Here is a 20,855-nt window from a genome sequence, read left to right as displayed (position 1 = left end):
GCAGGTTTAGGTTGGACATTAGGAAAAACTTTTTCACTGGTATGGTGGTGAAGCACTGGAAAATATTGTCTTGGGAGATTGTGGAATCTCCATCATTGGAGGTTTTTAAGAATAGGTTAGACAAACACCTGTCTGAAATGGTATAGTTATTACTTAGTCCTGCCTTGAGTACAGGGGACTGGACTAGTTGACCTATTGAGGTCCCTTCCAGTCCTATACTTCTGTGATTATATGTAGTGCATTGGCAGGGCAGTATGGCAGAAATCTGGACTACCAGTGCCCAACTGTTCCTATTGACTGGATAAACAGAGAGGTGCAATCCCTACTGTTGTCAATCCTACCCATTCTGTGAGTGCTAATTTCACTGCCCCGCCTCCCCGAAGAGACATAAAATAAGAAACAAGACAAACTACTTCAGATCCCAAATCAGTAACATAGCATACACGTCAACTTCAAATATTTCTTATAAGTACTGTGCATGCAAAATTCTGAGCTCAGGAGTTTTATTTCTTCCCTGCAATAGCTTCTGACATGATGAAACTAGCATACAAGATATCAGCTTGGGGAGAAAATGTTTGTCTTTTATTTATTTATTAATTTATCAAATTGGAAAAGAAGCTGCTTGGCCATTTTTGAGTCAAGTCAGAAACAATATTAGGGCAGGGAAAGAAGAAATACTAAATTTATCTTGCAGGGAGTTGTTCCCTTTTCTGTCATTATTTCTGAAGAGTACAGAGGGCACTGGGGGAAAGGAAGAGGAGTCAAAGTGTATGTCCATTTCCTTCATCCAGAGAGAGGATGGAAATGTCTGCCTCCTCTCATACTAGAATATTGTGAGCTCACCAACTGAAACTGTTATTTTGTGGGACAGGAGGTTATTGGAGTGGAAATACTGAATATCACTATGAATTCTCATGGAAAATTCATTCATTCATCTGTTTAGAACTGTCTCTCACTTCACCAGCACAAGACGGGGTGTTTTGTTCTGCATTTTCCTGAAAGGAGACTGTCAGAGTATTGTTAGCCTCCAAAGCAGGCTGAGTGACGCAGTAAACTGTTTGCCTCTCCATGTACTGAAACTTCTCCAAGGCTTCTACGTGACCCACTGACTCCCAGGGACATCTGCATGGATGTGACAGACCTGCGCAGCTCCAGAGCTTGCTCATTCACAGGCAAATCATAATTTCAAGACATCACATTTTGATAACTCCATAATTAACTACATTCCATGTCTGGCAAATGTAAATTTTAAAACCTCAGTAGTCACTTATCTTACCAAAGTTGTTTTTATTTGGTAAATATGTAAGAAGAGGGAGGAGGTGGTTAAATGCATATGATAGGTTCTTTAAAATTTTGGTTTAAAAAAGTCATAATGATATCTTTGGCATAGTTGCTGGGGTGTCTGCTCACCTTGTATTTTCTGTTTTAGCCCTTCATGGTGTTATAGAGATTAAAGGTCTCAGACTGCCAAAGCATAGATATTTAGTGTCTAGGTGTGTGTCACCTTAAAACTGAGCATTCTGAAAGTCTGGGAGTAGGTTGGATGTAGGATTATTTCTGGTATTTGCTAAGGGTTTTTCCAAAAGCAGGGGGATGTGGGTCCTATCTCATTTCCAAGTGTGCTAAGAGAGTTCTCAAAGCTGTGGGTCAGGTTGGCTAGATCCCTTATCTGGGACTATGATGTAAGGTTAGTATCAGCTAGCTACAAAATGTTGTTGTTGGGGTAGCGTTTCCGCCAGGACTGAAAAGAATTTCATACCTCAGAGGTGGGTCATGGTATTCGTCCAAAGTGATACTGGAAAAAACTGGCAGTTGGAAATCATCTTAGCGTGCTTATCCGGGGATTCTGGGAGACTTGGACACTTGGGATGGGAATGATGATGCCTGTCTTGGAGCAAGGTGACTGGGGATCAGATGTATATACAGGAATTGAGAGAGAGTTCAGTTTCTCTCATGTCGGACTAGGAGGATTGCAGTAGATGCATGGCAGGTCAGGTGTGGTACATGTACAGGGAAATTGTCAATGAGTTCAGAAGCTGAAAGGAGTTAAGCATGTTTAGGGAGGGAATTATGGTAGAATCATGAATGTTTTGAATCATTGGAGCAGAGATCTCAAATATGGTATTAAAAAGATCTTACTGATGTAAGCTAGGATTTCATGTATGTTGAGGTAAGGTATGTTATTGTTAAAATAAAGTTTTGTTGTTTAAAATTAAGCTTCTTACTTTTTGAAAACAATCTTAGAATAGACTAACACTGGGTGAGTAGGTGGTTTAGGGGATTGTCAATGGGATATAATCAGAGCCTTTGACTTCTAGGTCTCTAGTTCCAGTTGAGATTGGTTAGTATTAGAATCTGATGGCTACTGCAGTGGCCCATATGAAATTAGTTTGATTTCATTTCAGTTCCCAGAGAGCAAGTGGGTACATTACAAAGCCATCATTACCAAGCTGTTCTCTCACCTGTAGGGATGGTATTTCCAGGTCAGGGATAAATGAATGCGGCAAGGGACGCTTGCATGTGCATACAAGTTCAGTGGCTGATATAAACCAGACACATTGCTGTACATTATTTCTGCTCATCCAATTGTAATTTCTGTTAACTTGCAAGCATGTATTTCTTTTCAACTTCTGTCAGCAGCTGAATGAATTTTAGTATAACAACTCACATTAGGTGCAGTCTCAGCCTATTGAAAGACACAGGCTACGTCTACACTACAGAGTTAAGTTGACGTAAGGCAGCATTGCTCCTGCAGATGTATGTCCCTCACTACACCAACCTAATAACTCCATCTTCACGAGAAGCATAGTGCTTAGGTTTGACCTAGTTAGGGTGGGGCAGTGTCTGTGTAGACAGCTGGGAGCCATACTGCCAGGCGCTGAGCTGCACCCACATTGCCCTTCAGTCGGTGCAAGTGCTCCTGGTGGGGACGCACACCACTAGCAGAAGGAGGCTAGTGTGGACATGAAAAACAAGAGTAATTACTGTGGTAGTAGTATGTCGATCTAACATAAGTTGACTTAATTGTGTAGTGTAAACAAGGTCCTACTCAACTTTTTTTCAGCAACTCAAAACAAGTTTAATCGTTTAAAGTTAAATTAAGCTATTTGCACATCTCTAAATGTGAGGTATTTGAAAGAATAGAAGGATATATCCCAGATTGAGAGCATTTATGATTAGAAGTCATTCAAGATGGAGGAAGGAGAGTAGGAGACACTTCCAGAGATTTGAACTAAGGGTTCATAAATGTTCTAACTGTGTTCATGCAACATTAAAGTTTATAGTTAAGCATCTACAAGTGAGGAAGTGTGAAATGTAAAGCTCAGCACACAGCCTTAATTCTGTCCTTTTGCACATAGACATTATGATATAATATTTATTTATATGATCACATTCTGTACTATTTATGAAATATGACAATATAAAATTATTAATTAGTTTGTGAATTATGGTAGCAATCCCATTGAGAATCTGGGCTTCTGTGTATTGTACACTATGGAATAGTGTATTCTACACTAGGAACTTGTATCTAAAATAACCAGCAATTATAGTTGAAGGAAAGAGGATCTTCTTGAATAAGGCACAGAACAAGAGAGCTGGGTTCTATTCTTGGCTGTGTCACAGACTGCCTGTTTGACCATGGGCAACTCACTTAACTTCTCTGTGCCTCAGTTCACCTGTCTGAGAAGTGGTGATAGTAACAACTGGCTTCTTCATATGGCTATTGTAAGGTTAACCTAATTAATGAATGTTTATAAAGACTTGAAATCATTCTTGTAGACATGCAAAAAATTGGTATAATCATTCTAATTGAAGACTGTATCCTAATGCATAGTTAGGTCAGAGTTAACATTACCTTTCATACTTCCTGACTTAAGTGCTTAACAGTGCAATCTTAATAGTGCATTAACACAGTGCCCTGCTGTAGGTCCCCTGACCACAGATGTCCCTTGAGTCTAATCTCTGTACTAGGTGTGAATTCACACCAAGGAATGAATCCAAGCAAGTTAATGTTGATTCAGTCAGCTCTTGTTCACCTTGGTCCTTCCCTCCCCACTCCCAGATCCGTAACCCCACACAGTGCCTGTAAAGGGGCTTCTTTGGGGTGAGGATGAAAGGGGATGAAGCTGACAAATAGGTACACTGTTTTGGTACCTCCCATGCTTGAAAGCCAGTGATGCCCATGTTGAGGTTCCCTTCCCATCCTGCAGGTGAAGGGGAGCATTTGGCCCTAGAGAAGTTAGATGAATATTAGTAAGTGAAAAAGATCTTACTGAAAACACAGAATGAGCTAATGCTTCATAATAACCTCCTTCCATCCCCAAATGTTCTGTATTCTCCTCTACATAATCATTTTTAAGCTCACCCACTGATGTGGTGTCTCGTTATTACTTTGGGAAATTAGAATCCAACTTACTGACTTCTCCATGTAACTGGAGATCTCAGCAAGGTGACAACATCTTTCTCTAGAGAGGAAGTCAATGCCCAGTGTTAGAGCCTCCTCTTCTGGTCAGCTGAAGTGTAACATCAGACTTGTACAGAAGAAAATGTTATCTCATTTTTTCAGCCATTGGGGTAATTTGATGGAGTGGAATGGGGAGAATATGGAGAACAAGGAAATGTTAGTCACTGTTGACTACTTATAATTTCATTACATATAATGCAAAGAGATGTTCATTACTAGAAGCCTGACATTCAGATTTCAGAAGTGAAATAAAGTTTTCCTTCATTGGTCTGTTCTTGCCACTAGACTGAAACAAATAAAACAATAATTTAATCTAAAATATACTCTTAGGAATGAACGAAATAACAGGTATTGTATCAGTCATGAGAGGAAAAAAACAAATAAGCTGATCAGTGGAAACTGGTTCTTTCTAGGAAGTTGCACTGATGCTAAAAATCCATATTCCAATCCCTCCCCTATATCGATTAACTGCTCATGTCATCTCCCAACCCCAAAATTCCCACAGTTTTAACTTAAAAACATCAAATGCTAAAATGCCCCCCCAGGTAACACCCCAGAACTAAAATGGCCCCCAGTGTAAACTGAAGGACATAGTTCTATTTTTCTATGCCAATAGTCAGCTATAAAAATAAATCAGTACCAATATGCAGTTCAGAAACCTAGCTAGAAAATATTTGAGAAGCATAACCAAAGTGCCCCAAAGGCCTAAAGGATGGCAACCAGCTTTCATTTTCTGTCCCCTTACCCACAATATTTCCTTTCCTATAACCTTCCCTTTGTTTAATCTACAGTACTGCCTAATATTATTAGGTTGCATTTTAGTGATTAAAAATGTTCCTCTCTCTTCTAGAGCTCATGCTAACACCAGCTAATAGATTTCCCCCCGCAGTACGCTTCCCTATATCAGAGGTGAGGGGAAGGAGTCCTGCATTAAATTTTCATTGACACTAAAATGTTTCTCTAGTTAACCTTCAGATCTAGCTCCGTCAGATGTTGTCTATTCCTTCTGTTGTTGTTGTACTTGTTTTACCTTGATTTTTCCTGCCTGCCAGGATGGAAAGCTTTCAGAAGAAGAGCATCTATGTAGTTGGTGACTCATTATCTAAGAAAGGATTGTGGATTTGTCCCTCTTTTAAAATATATATTTTTGGTGGAAATCCTGTTTTTTTTATTTATTTAATAATACTTAGAAGCCTGTAATAGGCCAATTACCGATGGTTATTTGCAGGGGGGTTTTTTATGTCAGAACATAATGACTGAAGTGTGTAATTACTTACAAATACATTCATAAAAAGTTGACAAAAAAGTAAAAAGCAGTAGGTTGAAATATGCTATTAAGATAATCAGTTTCCACAACCTCAAATATCTCTTCATGCTAGTTATATTTTCTTACTCTATTTTTTTTATTGCTATGATAAAATTTCCCCATTCAAAGGAATCCCATTATTCTGTATTTTTTCTGATTTAAAATGTACCTTTTGTTCAAATGCCTCCCTCAAATTGTAGTTTAACAATGTAAGATTTAGTTGTTCCCGCCCCACCCTAAAACTGTTTCTTTACAAATAATAATTGACCAAGTCAGATTATTTTGCTTTATTAATGTTTTTAAAATAATCTTTATTTAACTTAAACATGTGATATAGCAAATATCCTGGTGAAGGAAGATATAAAAGGTGTATCTTTCCAAAGAACATGTAACATTAAAATTAGTGATTGAAATCAATGGCATCACACTATTGAAAGCCAACATAACAGTCAATAATTAGACCCACTGCAAGTCACTAATATTAATCAATACTGATATTGTTATACACTCAGTAAATGCAGTCTGAAGGCCAAATTATGCTCAAGTTTACACCCTCTGCAACCCTGTAGAAATCAGTGTGGTTTCACATTTGGGATGTCCATATATGACCCTGCAAGCCATTATATCCCTGTATGGGGCACAGTGCCCCCACGGGTTACTGAAAGAGTTACGCTGATTAACAGTTCCTTCAAGACCTTTGAAAGGTTTAGCCTTCACTCCAAACTGGTGCAGTGTTCTTGGCCTTTGCTTGTGCAGAGGTTCGGGGCTACGTCTCTTTTTAGATATGCTCCCCTGGGATGTGAGTCCTGGCGTGAACCCTGACTGGCATCCCAATTTTGTGCTTCCAAGCATTTGGTTATTAATTATGGCTTCTATGTGCCTACGAGCACAGGGGTGGAGAAAAAGTGCCCCCTCTACTGCACAGAAATAGGGGCTGCATAAATTAGCTCTAAGTCAGGACTCTAAATTTCTGAGATAAGTTGCAAGTTGGTATCACATATACGCTAAGAAATCCACAAATTCCCCTTTCATTCAAATGCTTCATCTAGTGCCTCAGTATACACCAGCGTGCAACAGATAAAACAATGCTTGAAAATGTTTTCTGCTGTCCTGTTTCATCCAAATCATGTAAACAAACAGAAGGAAAAAATTAGACCAAAAATCTTAGACCATCTAAGTACAATAAAAGGATTTTACAAGAGGACTGTGCACTTAAGCTTGTAAGCTCTTTTGGGGCAGAGGCCATCTTTTTGGTCTGTGTGCCTAACACAATTGGGTTTTGGTCCATGCCTAGGGCTCCGAGGTGTTATAATAATAAAATAATAAATAGTAATTATGTTGATTGCTCCTTGATACTCTATTATCAAGTGAGCTGCCAAAACACAACATTGAAAAAGGTTTTACAAAGATATCTTCCATGAAGAGAGTTTGAACTATTGAGCTGAGACTCAGACTAAGCTAAAAGATGAAAGGGAATGGACACATTGGCACTAGCTTTGGTTTAATAGCAAATCAGGGGCACAAAAAGTTGGACATTATGAAAACAAGGATATGTTGAGCACTGGTGTGGTGGATTTATGAGTTAGATTTTCCAAACACAAAAGGAAAACGTTCTTAAGATCTAGATGGTCTTTTATTTCAAATTAAGGAGCAAACAAAGAAACTACATAAATTTAAAATGCCCATGAAAACAGAGCATCTCTCTCTTGCTCTGTAAGATCCTTCATCTTTAATCTTATTGCAGCCTTTCCCTCTAGCAGACAAAATGACTTCTTAAAGAAAATACAAAAAACTGTATGCTAGTTACTTACTATACACCACAGTGAGCAAATGATTTACATTGATGGAAATAAAGGTAATTCAATTGGATCTAAAGGTCCAGTACTACCAGGTGCTCTGTATGTCCTGGGAAATGCTGGCTGCCCTCAACTCCCACTGATTTATGTGGCATTATACCCGGGGGGGGGGGGGGGGGGGGGTTTGCACTGAATGGGCACAAGGAAATGATCTAGATTATAGCAAGCACCAGCTCAAAACTTTTGAATTGGAGGGACCAGAAAGAGGAGGTGAGCTGTTTGTTTTTCCTAGTTTATGTTCTAATTCTCTTGTGATCTGATCTTTTTCTTTTTTTGTGGAACATGTTACTGAAAATGTCATTATTTCCCGTTTTCAGTATTAACCTTATTTAATCTGCACTTTGCAGCATTAGTAGGAAACCATTTATTGAAATTATATTTACTGAGAAGTGTAATTTCCCATTGTATTCCAGGGTGGGGTTTTGAGAGTTACAATATGCTTCTAATGTAAAGCACCAGCAGGAGGTCTTGCTTATGTCTGATATTGGGAGGGCTTCTTGAGACCCTCACAAAGACAATATTCCATAGTGTTCTAACTAGGAAAAATAGCCAGGTCACAGATGTAGGATTATGCACCAAGAGTGCAATTTCATGCTGTATGCCTTTGTAACTTCCATTCATTCAAATGGAAAATATGCACATGCATAAAAGATAAACTATGCCTGTTGGTTAATACACCTTCTTGAGTTCTTTTAGCCCGCTTGCTAATCGTGTTGCATGGCCTTAATAGCATGCCATGGAGCCTATGAGAGCAATACAGTATATGGTCTTCATTAATTTTAGGACTGTTTGTGAGAAACTTAATGCTGTGATTTCAGAAACATTAGGTCTTACATTTCTAGCTAATAGTATAGATTTTTGTACTTGCATATTATTGCCTCAAATGGGAGTGACCTCAAAACACTCAGATTTCCTTAATTATCACAGGAATGAATGGAAGATATTATCTGATTATCAAATGATATCTAATTATCTCTTCAACTAATAGAAGAAGCTCTTTTTACATTAAATTTTAACTTTTATGTTTCAACTAAAAAATAAATGTCTGTGTTTGTAGCCCCACCCTATCAGAAGAAGATGAACTGAATGTTCTGCTTTGTTGAAAGGTTTGCTATCTTGGCCAATAATCTGTTTGCCTCAAGTGTATGAATATATACGGAAATGAATAGATATAGATGTATTCTTTTTGCATGTGTTCTATGATTGTTCTTATTTTTTTCTTTTCTTGACCTGCATGTTTGCTGCTACAGGACCCTGCTTTGGAAATCAATGGCAACAGAACAACCTTCAGTCCTCTAACTAGCACAGCGACTGGGCCTTTGGGTAGTATTTTAGCAACCAATGGAACATTTTCAGGCTACCTCAGCAAGCAAGAGATCAGCTGTTCAAATAGCTCATCCTTCTTAAAGACTACTGCAGTTAGAACTTCCATGGCCTCTCTGCCTGTGACACCTGACATTTCACCTGCAAAGAGTAATCTAGGTTCAAAACTAAGCCCTGTGTTCACTGATGGCAGTAGTCCTAAACACCAACTGAGCCCTGCAAGGCAATATAACAACCCCATTGGCCTTTACTCAGCAGAAACTTTAAAGGAAATGGCTGAGATGCATAAATTAAGTCTCAAACGAAGGGCTTCAGAAGGTGGACTTCCTAGAGGGTAGGTAACATGGTAATATATTCAATGTTTCAATAAACAAATAATTAGCTGAATAATGAAGTGTTATGGCAGTTACCGCACTGTGAATTTGTTTGGTAATTATCATTAATGATGTCCTGAAAAATTGTCATTAAAACTTTCCCCACCCAAAAAAAGACACATGATACTATTTCATAATCACTCTTGGTTTTTGGTATCCTAAATTGTATTACAGATTGGGTACTAGGTACCCTGGCATGAGGAGAAACAACTGTAGCACCATGTTGGTATTTTCCAGTTTAATTCACTGTGCTTAATGTGGTTGACCTGAATATCAGCTACAGGCCAGTACTCTTTCCTCCTCTTTCCTAAAGAGAAATTGCCAGGATCAACTAAAATTACAGTCTTAATCTATTGCAGTGAACTTTTATAACTTCTTCCTTAATGTAGTCATTTTCCTGTGCAAATTGAGATTGAATTGTGATGAGTTCAATCCCTTGGTTTGAATGTCATCCAGCTTAAATCTAAGTATTATTAGCTTTGTTATCCACTTGTGTGTGGAAAGAAGTAATCAGTAGTTATCATCCACCTGGTAAGATAGAGAGATGATCCCACCTAGTTTAGCTTCAGAATATGAAGTTGTTCAGTGCTGTACTCTGTTTGTAGAGCAGGTATTTTTGCTGCAAGTGGCTGATGCATATAGCTTGTACTACATTACAGATATGTTGAAATGAATGAGGGCCATGGGAGACTAACACGTACTTTCTAATGGTTCTACTTTTATTTATAATTTATTAATTTACAAGCAAACCTCTCTAACTCAATTATCCCAAAGCTGTCTTTATCAGAATTGAAGTCATGTTTCCCAATGTGTTTTAGGAAAAACAAGGGTATTTTCAAAACAAGCACATATTTCTGAATAAATCCTGTATCCTCCTTTCTGTTTAGATAATTAAGGTCTGATTAAGGAAAAGAATATTTTAAATGATGATGCAGAAGTGTAGTAACTGGCAGGTAAATGGAAAACTTCCCCGGGGACACAATTTAGTCACCAAAGCTTTCCTTTGGCTCAGTCAGTATAACATACAAAATGAGGGGTTGAGAACAAGAGGAGAAAAATACAACAGGGCCTAATTCTCCTTTGCTCAGTACCTTGCATAGCCACTTACATGAGAGCAAAGTGGGTGTAAAATGCTATTATTCTGAGTTAATAGTGTTTTACATCTAGTATGCACTCAGTTTACATCAGTGTAAATGACTACACAAGATGTAAGCAGGGAGGAATCAGGCCCTAGAGCTGTAAATTAAAAATGTTGTCTACATTTGGTTATAAGGAAGCTAAATTCAAATAATTTTTTCAGCAATTTAAACAAACAAAAAAAGTTGTTTTCATTTACATTTTTCATGAGAAAAATATCATTTTTCAACCGCTTTAGCACTCAGATCTCCTCAGTAGCACATCTTACCATCCTTGTCTTGGCCTCCCTTGTTAACTTTTCACCTTGTATTTTCCTTTAGATACATTTTGGATAGATGAACTGTCTGAGTTTTCCTACTGTGTACTATGACAAAAAATACACACCATAGGGCTACATCTGCCACTCATTGACATCAGTAGGAGCCTTTCCATTGATTTCAATAGGCATTGGATCAGGCCACATAATATAAGCATTTGTGCTTAAGGAGGCAAACAAAATATAGACACTGAACTGGTGCCACAGTAATCCCCCTACCTCATAGCACTGCCTTTCTATGTGTGTCACTTCCTCCCAAGCATATACGCGAGCACACCCACAAAATAATTTAAGCTCCTCTTTGGTGTACATCTGGGCCCTGCTGGTAATGTACCGAGACTTAGCATAAGTAGGGTTGGCAGAATTTGATTTTTATTTTTTTATAATTCGAATGGATAATAATATTCATTTTTAAGCATTTTAATTTTTTTTCCCACTTTATAGTTTCCCCATTGTGCAAAATTGTAGGAAATTATGTGAGGTCAGACAATAGTTATTTAATGACAATCGACATCGAGATTAAAATTTTTTAAGCCTTATAACCATTAAAATACAAACTGTCAATATCACATGTGAAAATATACAAAGGAAATATTCTTAAATCAAACTCTAGTAAGTTCTCAAGCCACATTTTTCTTTCTTACATTGCTAAGATGTAAATTTGGATTATTACTGATGGAAATATTTTTTCATCAGAGTGCATGTGTACAGAAAATCAACACTTACTGACGTTTACCAATAAAAATTGAATCTTTCCAAACTTAAGTATAAGACTCCCAATAACAAAGCTAAAGCTTTTATCATGGTCCACTCACCTGAGATTTCACTCTGAATTTTATTATGGTTTTTGGGTGCTTTTGTATGAGTAGCTGTAACAAATTCATGTTATAACCAATTCTGCCTCCTTGTTTTAAATATAAATGCACAAACAGGGAAATATGAAAAATCATGTACAGTTAATGGACCCCTCCCTGAGAAAGAAAGAGCTGTATTGATAGTTGTTAAGCACTCAGCAAAGTCCAAACAGCCTGAAATTACTCAGCACAAGTATCTCTGTAATGGTAGCATGCTGTAAAAATTCAGTGTTCAATGGTTCCCCCCTCCCACTTGGATGTTGTCCAGGAAGTGGGAGGTTCAGGGCTCTGTGGACTGTATATAATCTATAAAGGAATACTGGTTTCTTCGGACCTGCTAGAGGTTTAGTCATTACGTTATCCATAGTACTCTATTTTTCTGGGTTTGTACATGTATAAAAAGCAGTACATGGTGTGATTATAGCTAGGGCAGAGGACAGTAGGAGAGTGGTGGAAGGGAGGTATGTGAGCAGAGAATGTGCAGGGCTCTGTTCCCAGCTGACTGACTAAGAGCCATTAGGGGGCAATTAGGAGCAGCTGGAACCAATGAAGGACCAGCCAGGTTCTTCATAAAAGCCCTCTGGCCCAAACAGTCAGGGCGTGGGCTAGAGGGGTAGGCGTGACGTGCTGTGGAGTGGATAGGAGTGCTGATTGAAGTGGAGGAGCAGATCAGAGTGCAGAGTCTTGTGGACAAACGGAGGTATCCAGCTCGAGGAGCCAGAAGGAGGGGGAAAATTAGCCCAGGGGAAGACAGTGCAGCTGGGAACATGGTGCCAGCAGCACATAGCTGCCTCTCATAGGGCCCCTGGGCTGGGACCCAGAGGAGCGGGTGGGCCCGGGTCCCTACCCCCCTCCTTAGGGAAGACGGGGTGACTGGAGACGCCCTGGCCCACTACAGACAGTAAAAGCGTGGGACCCACTGGAAGGGAGCCGATGGCTTGCCACAATGTGAATAAGCAAAACAGGTTCTGCAAGGTCAGAGCCTAAACATCTAAACAGATCCAGTGATGTGCTGGAGGGGACTCTTGGGAGCCCCTTGTTAAAATTCTGTCAGCAAACTCAAAGGAAGGTTGGAATGATTTCTTTGCCTCTTACCGAGTTCCCAGTCCCTTACTCCTCTGATGCACTTCTGGAATTAAAGTCTTATCATGGGAAGGATGAACATTTTTTGCAGGAGTGCCTATTACAATATCAGCAGCAGATCTTAATGGAGTAAAGGTTCTGCAAAGGGGAACATTAACAAAGATTGAGAATAAGTCATAGATTCTCATGCATGGTTATTTTTCATTTCAACTTGTGTTATTCTGCATGTATTTGGCTAGGGCAGTAAATACCTGTCCCACATATTTTTGTGTGTCAGGGAATATGATTACTAGCTTGTTACTCTGTGGCATCTTTGAGTGAACAGGTTGTGTATTTTGGTATCTGCCCATATTTAGAAATAAAGTAAAATGATGTGTGGGACTGAACTGGAAAAAAATTTATCATCTCAACCCAGCATATCAAGAGAGGGTAAATTTTGCTGTGTGTAATCTGTGTAGGTCTGAAAAGTCTTTCATGAGTTTTGAAGCTGTTGACCACTTCTCAGAAGACTGGTGTGTGCACAGTATTTTTTTGTCTATGAAACATATAGTTTACATGTGCATGTTCTTCATACTCCACCATCAGACAATTGGTTGCTCTCTCTTTTAAGGGATATTTTACAAACTCCAGTTCTACCTTTAAAATACTGTTTTGTATGCACGGACATGATGGAGAGGATTATAATAGCCATCAGAGTTCATTTCGGAAAATGATACTGTTACACCATGTTTCACTGTAATCGGTTGCTCAGCTGTCTTGCAGATACCTAAAATGGATATAGAATCACTGATCTGCTTACAGGATACAACTTGTTCCTAATATATCTCTACTGGTTCCTGTAAAAGACAGATATATTTGACTCATTACAAGGTTTACAGAGCTGGCAGAATATTCTCGAACCTGAGAATCTGAGGAGCGGAAACTGAAAAAAGGCATTTTGTGACTGTATGTCCAGACAAATGCAACAGCACAGAGCCCCATGCTGCAACTTTGGCTTGCTGCACTGTTTTTTGTTAATTTAAAAATAAACTTGGGTGACCAAGCTGCAGAAAGTATGTAAAGAAGAAGCCACTTCAAAGAGTCACTGAGATGACAGCAGGGGGAACCAAACCAAACTTGTAGGCCCAGTCCAGTGGTAATTCTGCTCAGTAGTCTATGTGGAAGACACAGATTCACTTCCAAGGCTGGAAATGTTGCAGAAGGAACTGGGAAGATGGTGATGCCCAGATCTGTCAAAAATGTCTTATGTAGTCAATTAAGACAATTGACTATCTCTGCATAGAATCTTATCTATTTGGCTTCATCCTTTGGTTGGTCACAGACATGATCTCCTATCCATGATCCAGAGAAATGGGGCAAGAAGGAGGGCAAAGATGGGTGTTTTCAAGGCTTTGAGAGAGACTACGTGAAAATGAACATTTAGAGCCCATCAGTTCCACTCTCTGCATCCATTAGCAGAGGTCATTGGAGAATGATATAAGGAGCTTTGCCTTACCAAGGTCTGCCTGCCTGAAACCCAAATTCTGATCCCTAGTGTTGTGCTGCTTTTCATGTGTTGGGCTGGCTACAACCAGTTATACAACAATGCAGTGGAGAACAATGCCACATGAATATTGTTTTCTCCTGCATTATGTCCTATTACTGATCTCAAAAAACCACCCTATTAATGGTACAAAATTAATGCTCTCAAGCCTTGTAACAGAGTGGCTTGTCCCTTAAGGGCAGGAGGGCCTTGGGCTAGCCAACCATGATTACCAAAGAGGTCGGTTCCAGTAATTCCTTATAAAGGGCAGCAGATGCCTGCAGTGAAGGGTGAGGCTCAGGAAATAAAAAAGGCTTCTGCAAGGACGACCCTGATGCCAGGGAAGTTGGAAGTCAAAGTAGAAATCTGTGGCTCCAGCCCCGAGCCAGAAACCTGAGGCTTCAGGCAGGGAGGACCTGGGAGTGGCTTGCAAAGACGGGAGAGGCCTCAGTCAAGAAGGTCTGGGAGTACAGTGAATTGTAGACTGCTGTCAGTGAGCAGGCTCCAGCAGAAAGACTAGGGACGTGGGGTTTAAATACTGAGACTACAGGCAGGAAAAGCCTGGAAGTGACCTGATAAGAAGGTAAAACTGATGGACTGAATTTTACTTTGGAGCTTAATTTATGTGATTAAACCCTCAAGAAGGGGTGCAGAATGGACAAGAGAAGGTTGTGTGGAGTTTAAAAAGCCCTTTCAGGGAGAAATTGTTAGGAGGGCATCACAAGGGCTCCCGAGGCCATAGGGGATTGCATGGGAGACAACTGATTCCACCAGATGCCTAATTCACTTTTCACTTTGTCTGGTGTAAATCAGGAGTGACTACTAAAATCAATCAATATACACCACTGTAAAACCAATATAAGTGAGATTGGATTCAGGTCAATAACGTTTTTAAATAGAGGAGCTTTTCCCTTCAAATATTAGTTGATATTTTCTTCGGATATTCTCCAGCAGATCCTGCTCACAGGATTGTCTATACGAAGGTAGGCTGAAGGGACTTGCATTACATTCTTGAATATTTAGTGTCTGGGGAGGAGGACATAATGTCTCCCATTCATGCTATTTCAAGTTGAGTATACATTCTGCAAATATTTCTGCTTTCTTTCTTCTGTAACCCTCATTAACAATACCTCCAGTGATGCATAGTAATAAAAACATGTTGTCCAAGATCAGCCAAAATGCCTTGGTACCCTAGTAAGTCTTTGCAAAATCCCTAAATTTTTTCCTCTCAATCACATTGTGGTTTTTTAGGCCTACAGTTGCTTTCTGTTCCTATTTGTAGATGGTTTGATAAAGCTTTATAAGCCCCTTGTTAATATGTTCTGCCCTTGATGCTCTAAAACTATTGTTCCTTTTGTTTGTTTGTTCTTTCTCTCTTCCCTTAGGTCATAGCCAACACTGCTGCCAAGTTAGTATCAAATAGTTTGTGTGTGTTATGCTGTATGTTTGGGGATTTTTTCTGGGATAGCATGAGCTCATGTGTTCTTGCTGTGTCTGTTTGCAAGGGGAAATAATTGAAAAAAACCTGATTGATGTGGCATCATACATGGCTACTATATCCAGAAGTGATTCTATTCTAACAGTATCTCTGAAACAACCCTACTCATTCAGCATTTATGTTGATATCCTAACTCGGCAAATGTAGCTTGGATTGAAACTTGCTCAACTTTTGAAGGGCTTTTCATATCTTTTTAATTCCCTGCAGTCATACATGCATTTCTTCTTAACTCTTCAGATAAGATAACTCTTTATGTCCTCAGGATTTTGTGCGCCTTGGATACAGGTTTTTTATTATGTAATAACCAATGTATTTTTAGCTTCAAGAGATAGATCCAAATCTTGAAGTCAAATTCCAGCCAAATTCCCATTGACTTCAACATTTAGCTATTAGGTTTTAAAACCTATCTTTTAAAAGTACTTTTCTTCAGCAGGATTCTGCCTGAATAAGGAGTTAGTATGGACTTGAGATCAGGTTTAGTCAGGGAAATTCCCCCAACTGCCCTTCAGCTTTGACCTTCAATTCTGAGGAGAGAACAGACAGATCCCTTATGAATTTCTGCTTGACTTCTCTGGATTGGAAGTTCCCGTTGCCCATGTAACATCCTGGAGGTCCAGAAATTGATATGAACTCCAGATTGGACTAAATTCAGCAGTGAAATAAATGATGAAGCAAGTTAAAGGTCAAGTTTAACTGGTAAGAAGATGGGTGGAAGTGACAGATTAGTTCAACTTGAATTGACATTTAGAGGGTGATCAACATAAGTGTAATTTACACTGATTTGGCAGTGTGTGGTGACCACACTAAGTCCTTGATGTAGCTTGGCGCAAATGGGTACAATTCCCATTGAAGTCAAAGGAGCCATTGCCCTCTTACACTAGGACTGAATTTTTCTCTGGAGTTGTAGGGCAAATGTAGCAGAAGTCAAAGTATGGGGCTCTATTTTATCTTACACTCTTCTTTTAGTTACATGTCTTGCTTACAGCCAGAGTTCTGCCCCCAACATGTATAAATTGTACTAATTTTGCTCACCTGCTGAATGCTCTGCCAGCCTTATCTTATGCAGAGTCCCCAGGTTTGTAGCTCTTAGTCTCCTGTTCCTGCTAGAACTGGCTCCTCACTTCTGATGAAGGTCCTGCAGTGAGCATCCTGTATTAGCATTAACATCTCCTCCTCTCCTAACAAGACATTGCAGTTAAAACTCTGCAGTTAAAAGTGACCTTTTCTGGTTCTTTCTATGGAAATCTCTGTTGATTTCAATGGAACTTTTGCCTTGCTAAGGATTGTAGGTTTGACCCCATCCTGTTAAGAAAGCAGTGAAATTGCTTCAGTTCACATTCCAACACCTAAATCATTAATTTTTATGGGAACCTAAGCATCCCTGGGACTTCTAGCCCTTTTTTGGATTGATTTGTTGAAGCCAATTGCCTTTGGCTGTGTTTTCATGTGTTTTCATAAAGATAGAAGCTTCAGTTTAGGTACACTGATGCCTTCACTTAGTCTTCTCTGGCTGTCAGATGTGGAAACTCTGATAATTCTCTTATTAATGGACAAGAGGGAGAAAAATGAATTCATGATCTTTAGGGTCTACAAATTCTGAACTGCTCTCCGATGGCTTGATGCATTGTGGGGATCAGAGAAGCCACCTCTATAACAAGGCATGGGGATTTTGGGAAGCCAGTAGTAGGCATAATGTGCAGCCTCTCTTTCTTTGTGAGTTACCCTATAAAGGTGGTAGCAATAGAATAATGTTATCATGGTTATTAAATTCAAATTTAAAGTGGTGAAAATGTTCAAGTAAATGCATGTTTTTCATTTGTACTGAATGCAAAAAGCAGCTTCTTAATGTCTGTGCATGTATTGCAGGGCTCTGTTTGCAATAAGGTATGTGTACATACATATGCACCTGTCCGCTGCATGCTGCTGTCAGTGCTCCTCTCAAATATTCTTCCAATAGTGCACAACTGTATCTCTCTTGTTGTCCTTAGTAAAGGCATCTCACCAAACAAAAGCCTGTTACAATAAGTGGAATCCATTGCCTGGGAGACCAGATCACCTGTGATAATCAGTGCATGTCTCCAGTCAGTTGTCTTCTGGGAGTCTCCACAATTTGTGGGAAGAGGGTTTTTTTCCCTCTTGATTTTATTCTCCCTCCTTTCATGATTGAGGGAGGCATCTTCTGTTAACAAACACTCTAAAAAGCCCCATATTGTGGCCCTATCCTTCTGTCCTGACCTGATTAGTGCAAACTTCTTTTCTTCATTGTTGCTTAATAAACTGAAGAGTTACTGAGCACTGTGAAGCAATCCCTTCCATTTAGGGATGAGTGTATAGTGTCTGCAGCACTCAGAAAACCTCCTTTTCTTGGTGGGGCTAAGGGGGGAGAAGTTGTGGTTGACAGATGAGAATTTAACCTACGTGTCCCAAGAGCTATATGGTAGCCAAGAGCAGTTAGTTAATAGACTGAAGATCTGAGTCTAAAATGTTACATGGAAAAATTTAAGGTAAACTCTAGGAGTCTAACACTCTCCACCATGATACTGAGAGGCATGGACTAATGATCTAAGTTTAGGACCAGTAGTGAGAAACCCTTGAGTTCAGATCTTAGCTTTGACACTGATTCCCTCTATGATGTATGTCACTTAAACTGCCTGTGCCTCATTTTCCCTAATAAAAATCCTTATCCCCATGAAGATCACAATTGACAACTATCCCAGGATAAATCCTGTGAGTGGATTGTGATGTAGACAGATTTAGGACTGACCTTGAAATAAATTTATGCTGGAGTGGTTACATATTTTGGTAACCTCTGCATTCCCTCACAGAGGTGTTGTAAGGATTAAATTGTTAATATCTCTGAAGATGAAAATCATGAGTGCTAAATATCACCATGATGAATTATCCATATAGAAAAAGATGTAACTCTATATTTCAACTCATTAAATTTCTAGTATCTTAGATCTTTATAAAAAGATAGAGGGATACATGGGGAGCTCTTTGTGTGGGAAGATGTGTACCTACATATGAATATATAACAGCTGTATTTCCCATAATTTTTAGTTTTGGTTGCAACTGTCTCAAGTTTTGTTCTGTTTACAAAATGATCAGCCAACACAAAAACCTCCTTCTATAGTCTTAGCCCCTGACCATTTTCCTTGTTAAGTGTTATCCATTACACTGCATGTTTTCTCTCCAGTAGTCTGAACAGACGCTTTTATGTTGAGATGTCTTAGGCACATGCACCCATTCCTCTGCTGATGTTTTTTTCTTTTCTTAATTATCATCTGTTTGTCCTTATTTTCTTTTCCTTCTCTCTTGTTCCCTTCTCCAAACATCACTCTTACATAACCCCAGCACGGAGTATGTGGAACGCTTCAATCCCAATGTCCTGAAGGACTCTGCCTTGTCTACACACAAACCCATTGAGGTGAAAGGCCCAGGTGGCAAGGCCACTATAATTCACGCCCAGTATAACACCCCAATCAGCATGTATTCCCAGGATGCTATCATGGATGCCATTGCAGGCCAGGCACAGGCCCAAGGTGGTGAACTTGCTGGGTAAGGTTTTTTTTTCGTGTAAAACGGTCCCTCTCTGCATGACATATGACTCCTTCCTCACACCCTTTCCCCCCCCTCCTTTTTTGAGTATTTTGTGCGGAGGAGGAGGGGAGGAGAGCTGTAATCATAAAAAAACAAACCCAAAAATCCTTCTAGTTAGATATTTCCGAATACCCCCGTTGCTTGGGTGGCTTTTTCACTTAAGGCCAGATTCTGCCACTGTTAACTCACACTAGGTAGGATCTTTACTCCACAAGTAGGACCATTTGAGTAAATGGGACTACTCGCAGACTAAGGCACTGTTCAGTGTGAGTAATGGTGATGGAATCAGGCCATTTTATATATGGTACTTGAAGCAAAATAGGAAAGTAATTTTGAAATTTCTCAATCTGTTCCATGGTCACCCTTGGTGAGGAGTGCATTGTCAGGTAAATTAAGCACCAAATTTAACCTATGGAAAACTTGTTAGAAATTGCTGGGGGTGTATTTTGCCTTTAGCCTGTCAGTTCACTTCCCATTGATATGATGGTGAGTTCCACACATGGAATGGGAACTAAATATACTTCACTTTTCAGCATTTAGAAAATGGAAAGTGTGCAAACTTAGTAGGAAAAGAAATACTTTTAAGCTTCTAATATGGTGTTACAAAAATGGATAGTAAAATATTATTAGTAAGGAAATGGGCAGCAGTGTAAGTAGATGTGCAAACTCTTAAGGTAATCTCTGTGATTTGAATATTGTTCTCAGCTACATGGGTGTAAATCCAGAGTAATTCCACTGACTTCAGTAAAGTTCTCCTGGTTTTACATTGTTATAACTTACAGCAGATTGTAGGTTTTGTTTAATTTTTTATTATATCCAGCTCAGAGAAACAGATTGCTGCCAAAGCATAAGGCTGAGGTTACTCAAGTAGAATATTGCTATCAGAAGTTAATAAAGAGCAACTTGGTAGGTTTCACCTGGAAAAAAGTTGGATGGAGTTGAAAATATGGATCGTTATTATCTTAACGTTGCCTATTATAACAACCATACTTTAGTCTAATAACTGCATTGATTACATAGCACAACAGGCTTGGAAAAGGGAGGAGCATTTGTCATTGGTAGGGAAAGAATGTAAGATGCATATTTATTACTGGTTATTGTTTGATTTTTTTCAGAATGAAGTCCTATATTATGTTACCCCCTCTTGAGGATTTATATTTAGCACTAATGCTATTTAATTGAAACCTCTTACTTAGGATAAAAGGGAGCTTGTATATTTCATAGTTGAGAAGATATTTAAGCTAAAAATTATGTTTCTGCAATACTGTATGCATCACTAAAAACCACTGATTTCAACCAGACTGGGGTGAATATAACCTCTGTCTTTTGTTGTCTTTAGTATTCAGGTAGATGTTTGTATATAAAGAAAGTATATAAAGGGAAGACAGACAAGATAGCAGGATACTCTATTGATCCGAATACACACTTCACTTTTGTAGTGCTGTATAGTATAACTGCTTTTCAGCCCAAGAAGGTTCATGATTGTGTGACAAGCAGTAAATGAAATATATAAATAGCCTC

General features: G+C 39.1%; 1 protein-coding gene across 18 annotated transcripts in view; it reads left to right on the top strand.

Annotated features, from left to right (window-relative positions):
- LDB3 (LIM domain binding 3) overlaps positions 1-20,855 on the top strand; it is a 205,874-nt gene that overhangs the window by 98,222 nt on the left and 86,797 nt on the right. For 14 of the 18 annotated variants that reach the window (XM_067552501.1, XM_067552504.1, XM_067552499.1 and 11 more), the window contains one exon: positions 8,878-9,284. In XM_067552501.1, the coding sequence (XP_067408602.1) occupies positions 8,878-9,284 (407 nt within the window). Of the gene's footprint in view, positions 1-8,877; positions 9,285-15,621; positions 15,645-19,088; positions 19,293-20,855 lie in introns of all 18 variants that reach the window. The other 4 variants (XM_067552508.1, XM_067552514.1, XM_067552515.1 and 1 more) reach the window with 1 other exon arrangement.

This window comes from Emydura macquarii, unplaced genomic scaffold (assembly GCF_026122565.2).
Source record: "Emydura macquarii macquarii isolate MOO-44397 ecotype Brisbane River unplaced genomic scaffold, CSIRO-AGI_Emac_v2 contig_1390, whole genome shotgun sequence".
In the NCBI taxonomy this organism is placed as follows: Eukaryota; Metazoa; Chordata; order Testudines; family Chelidae; genus Emydura; species Emydura macquarii.
This window is presented reverse-complemented; position numbering and strand designations above follow the sequence as displayed.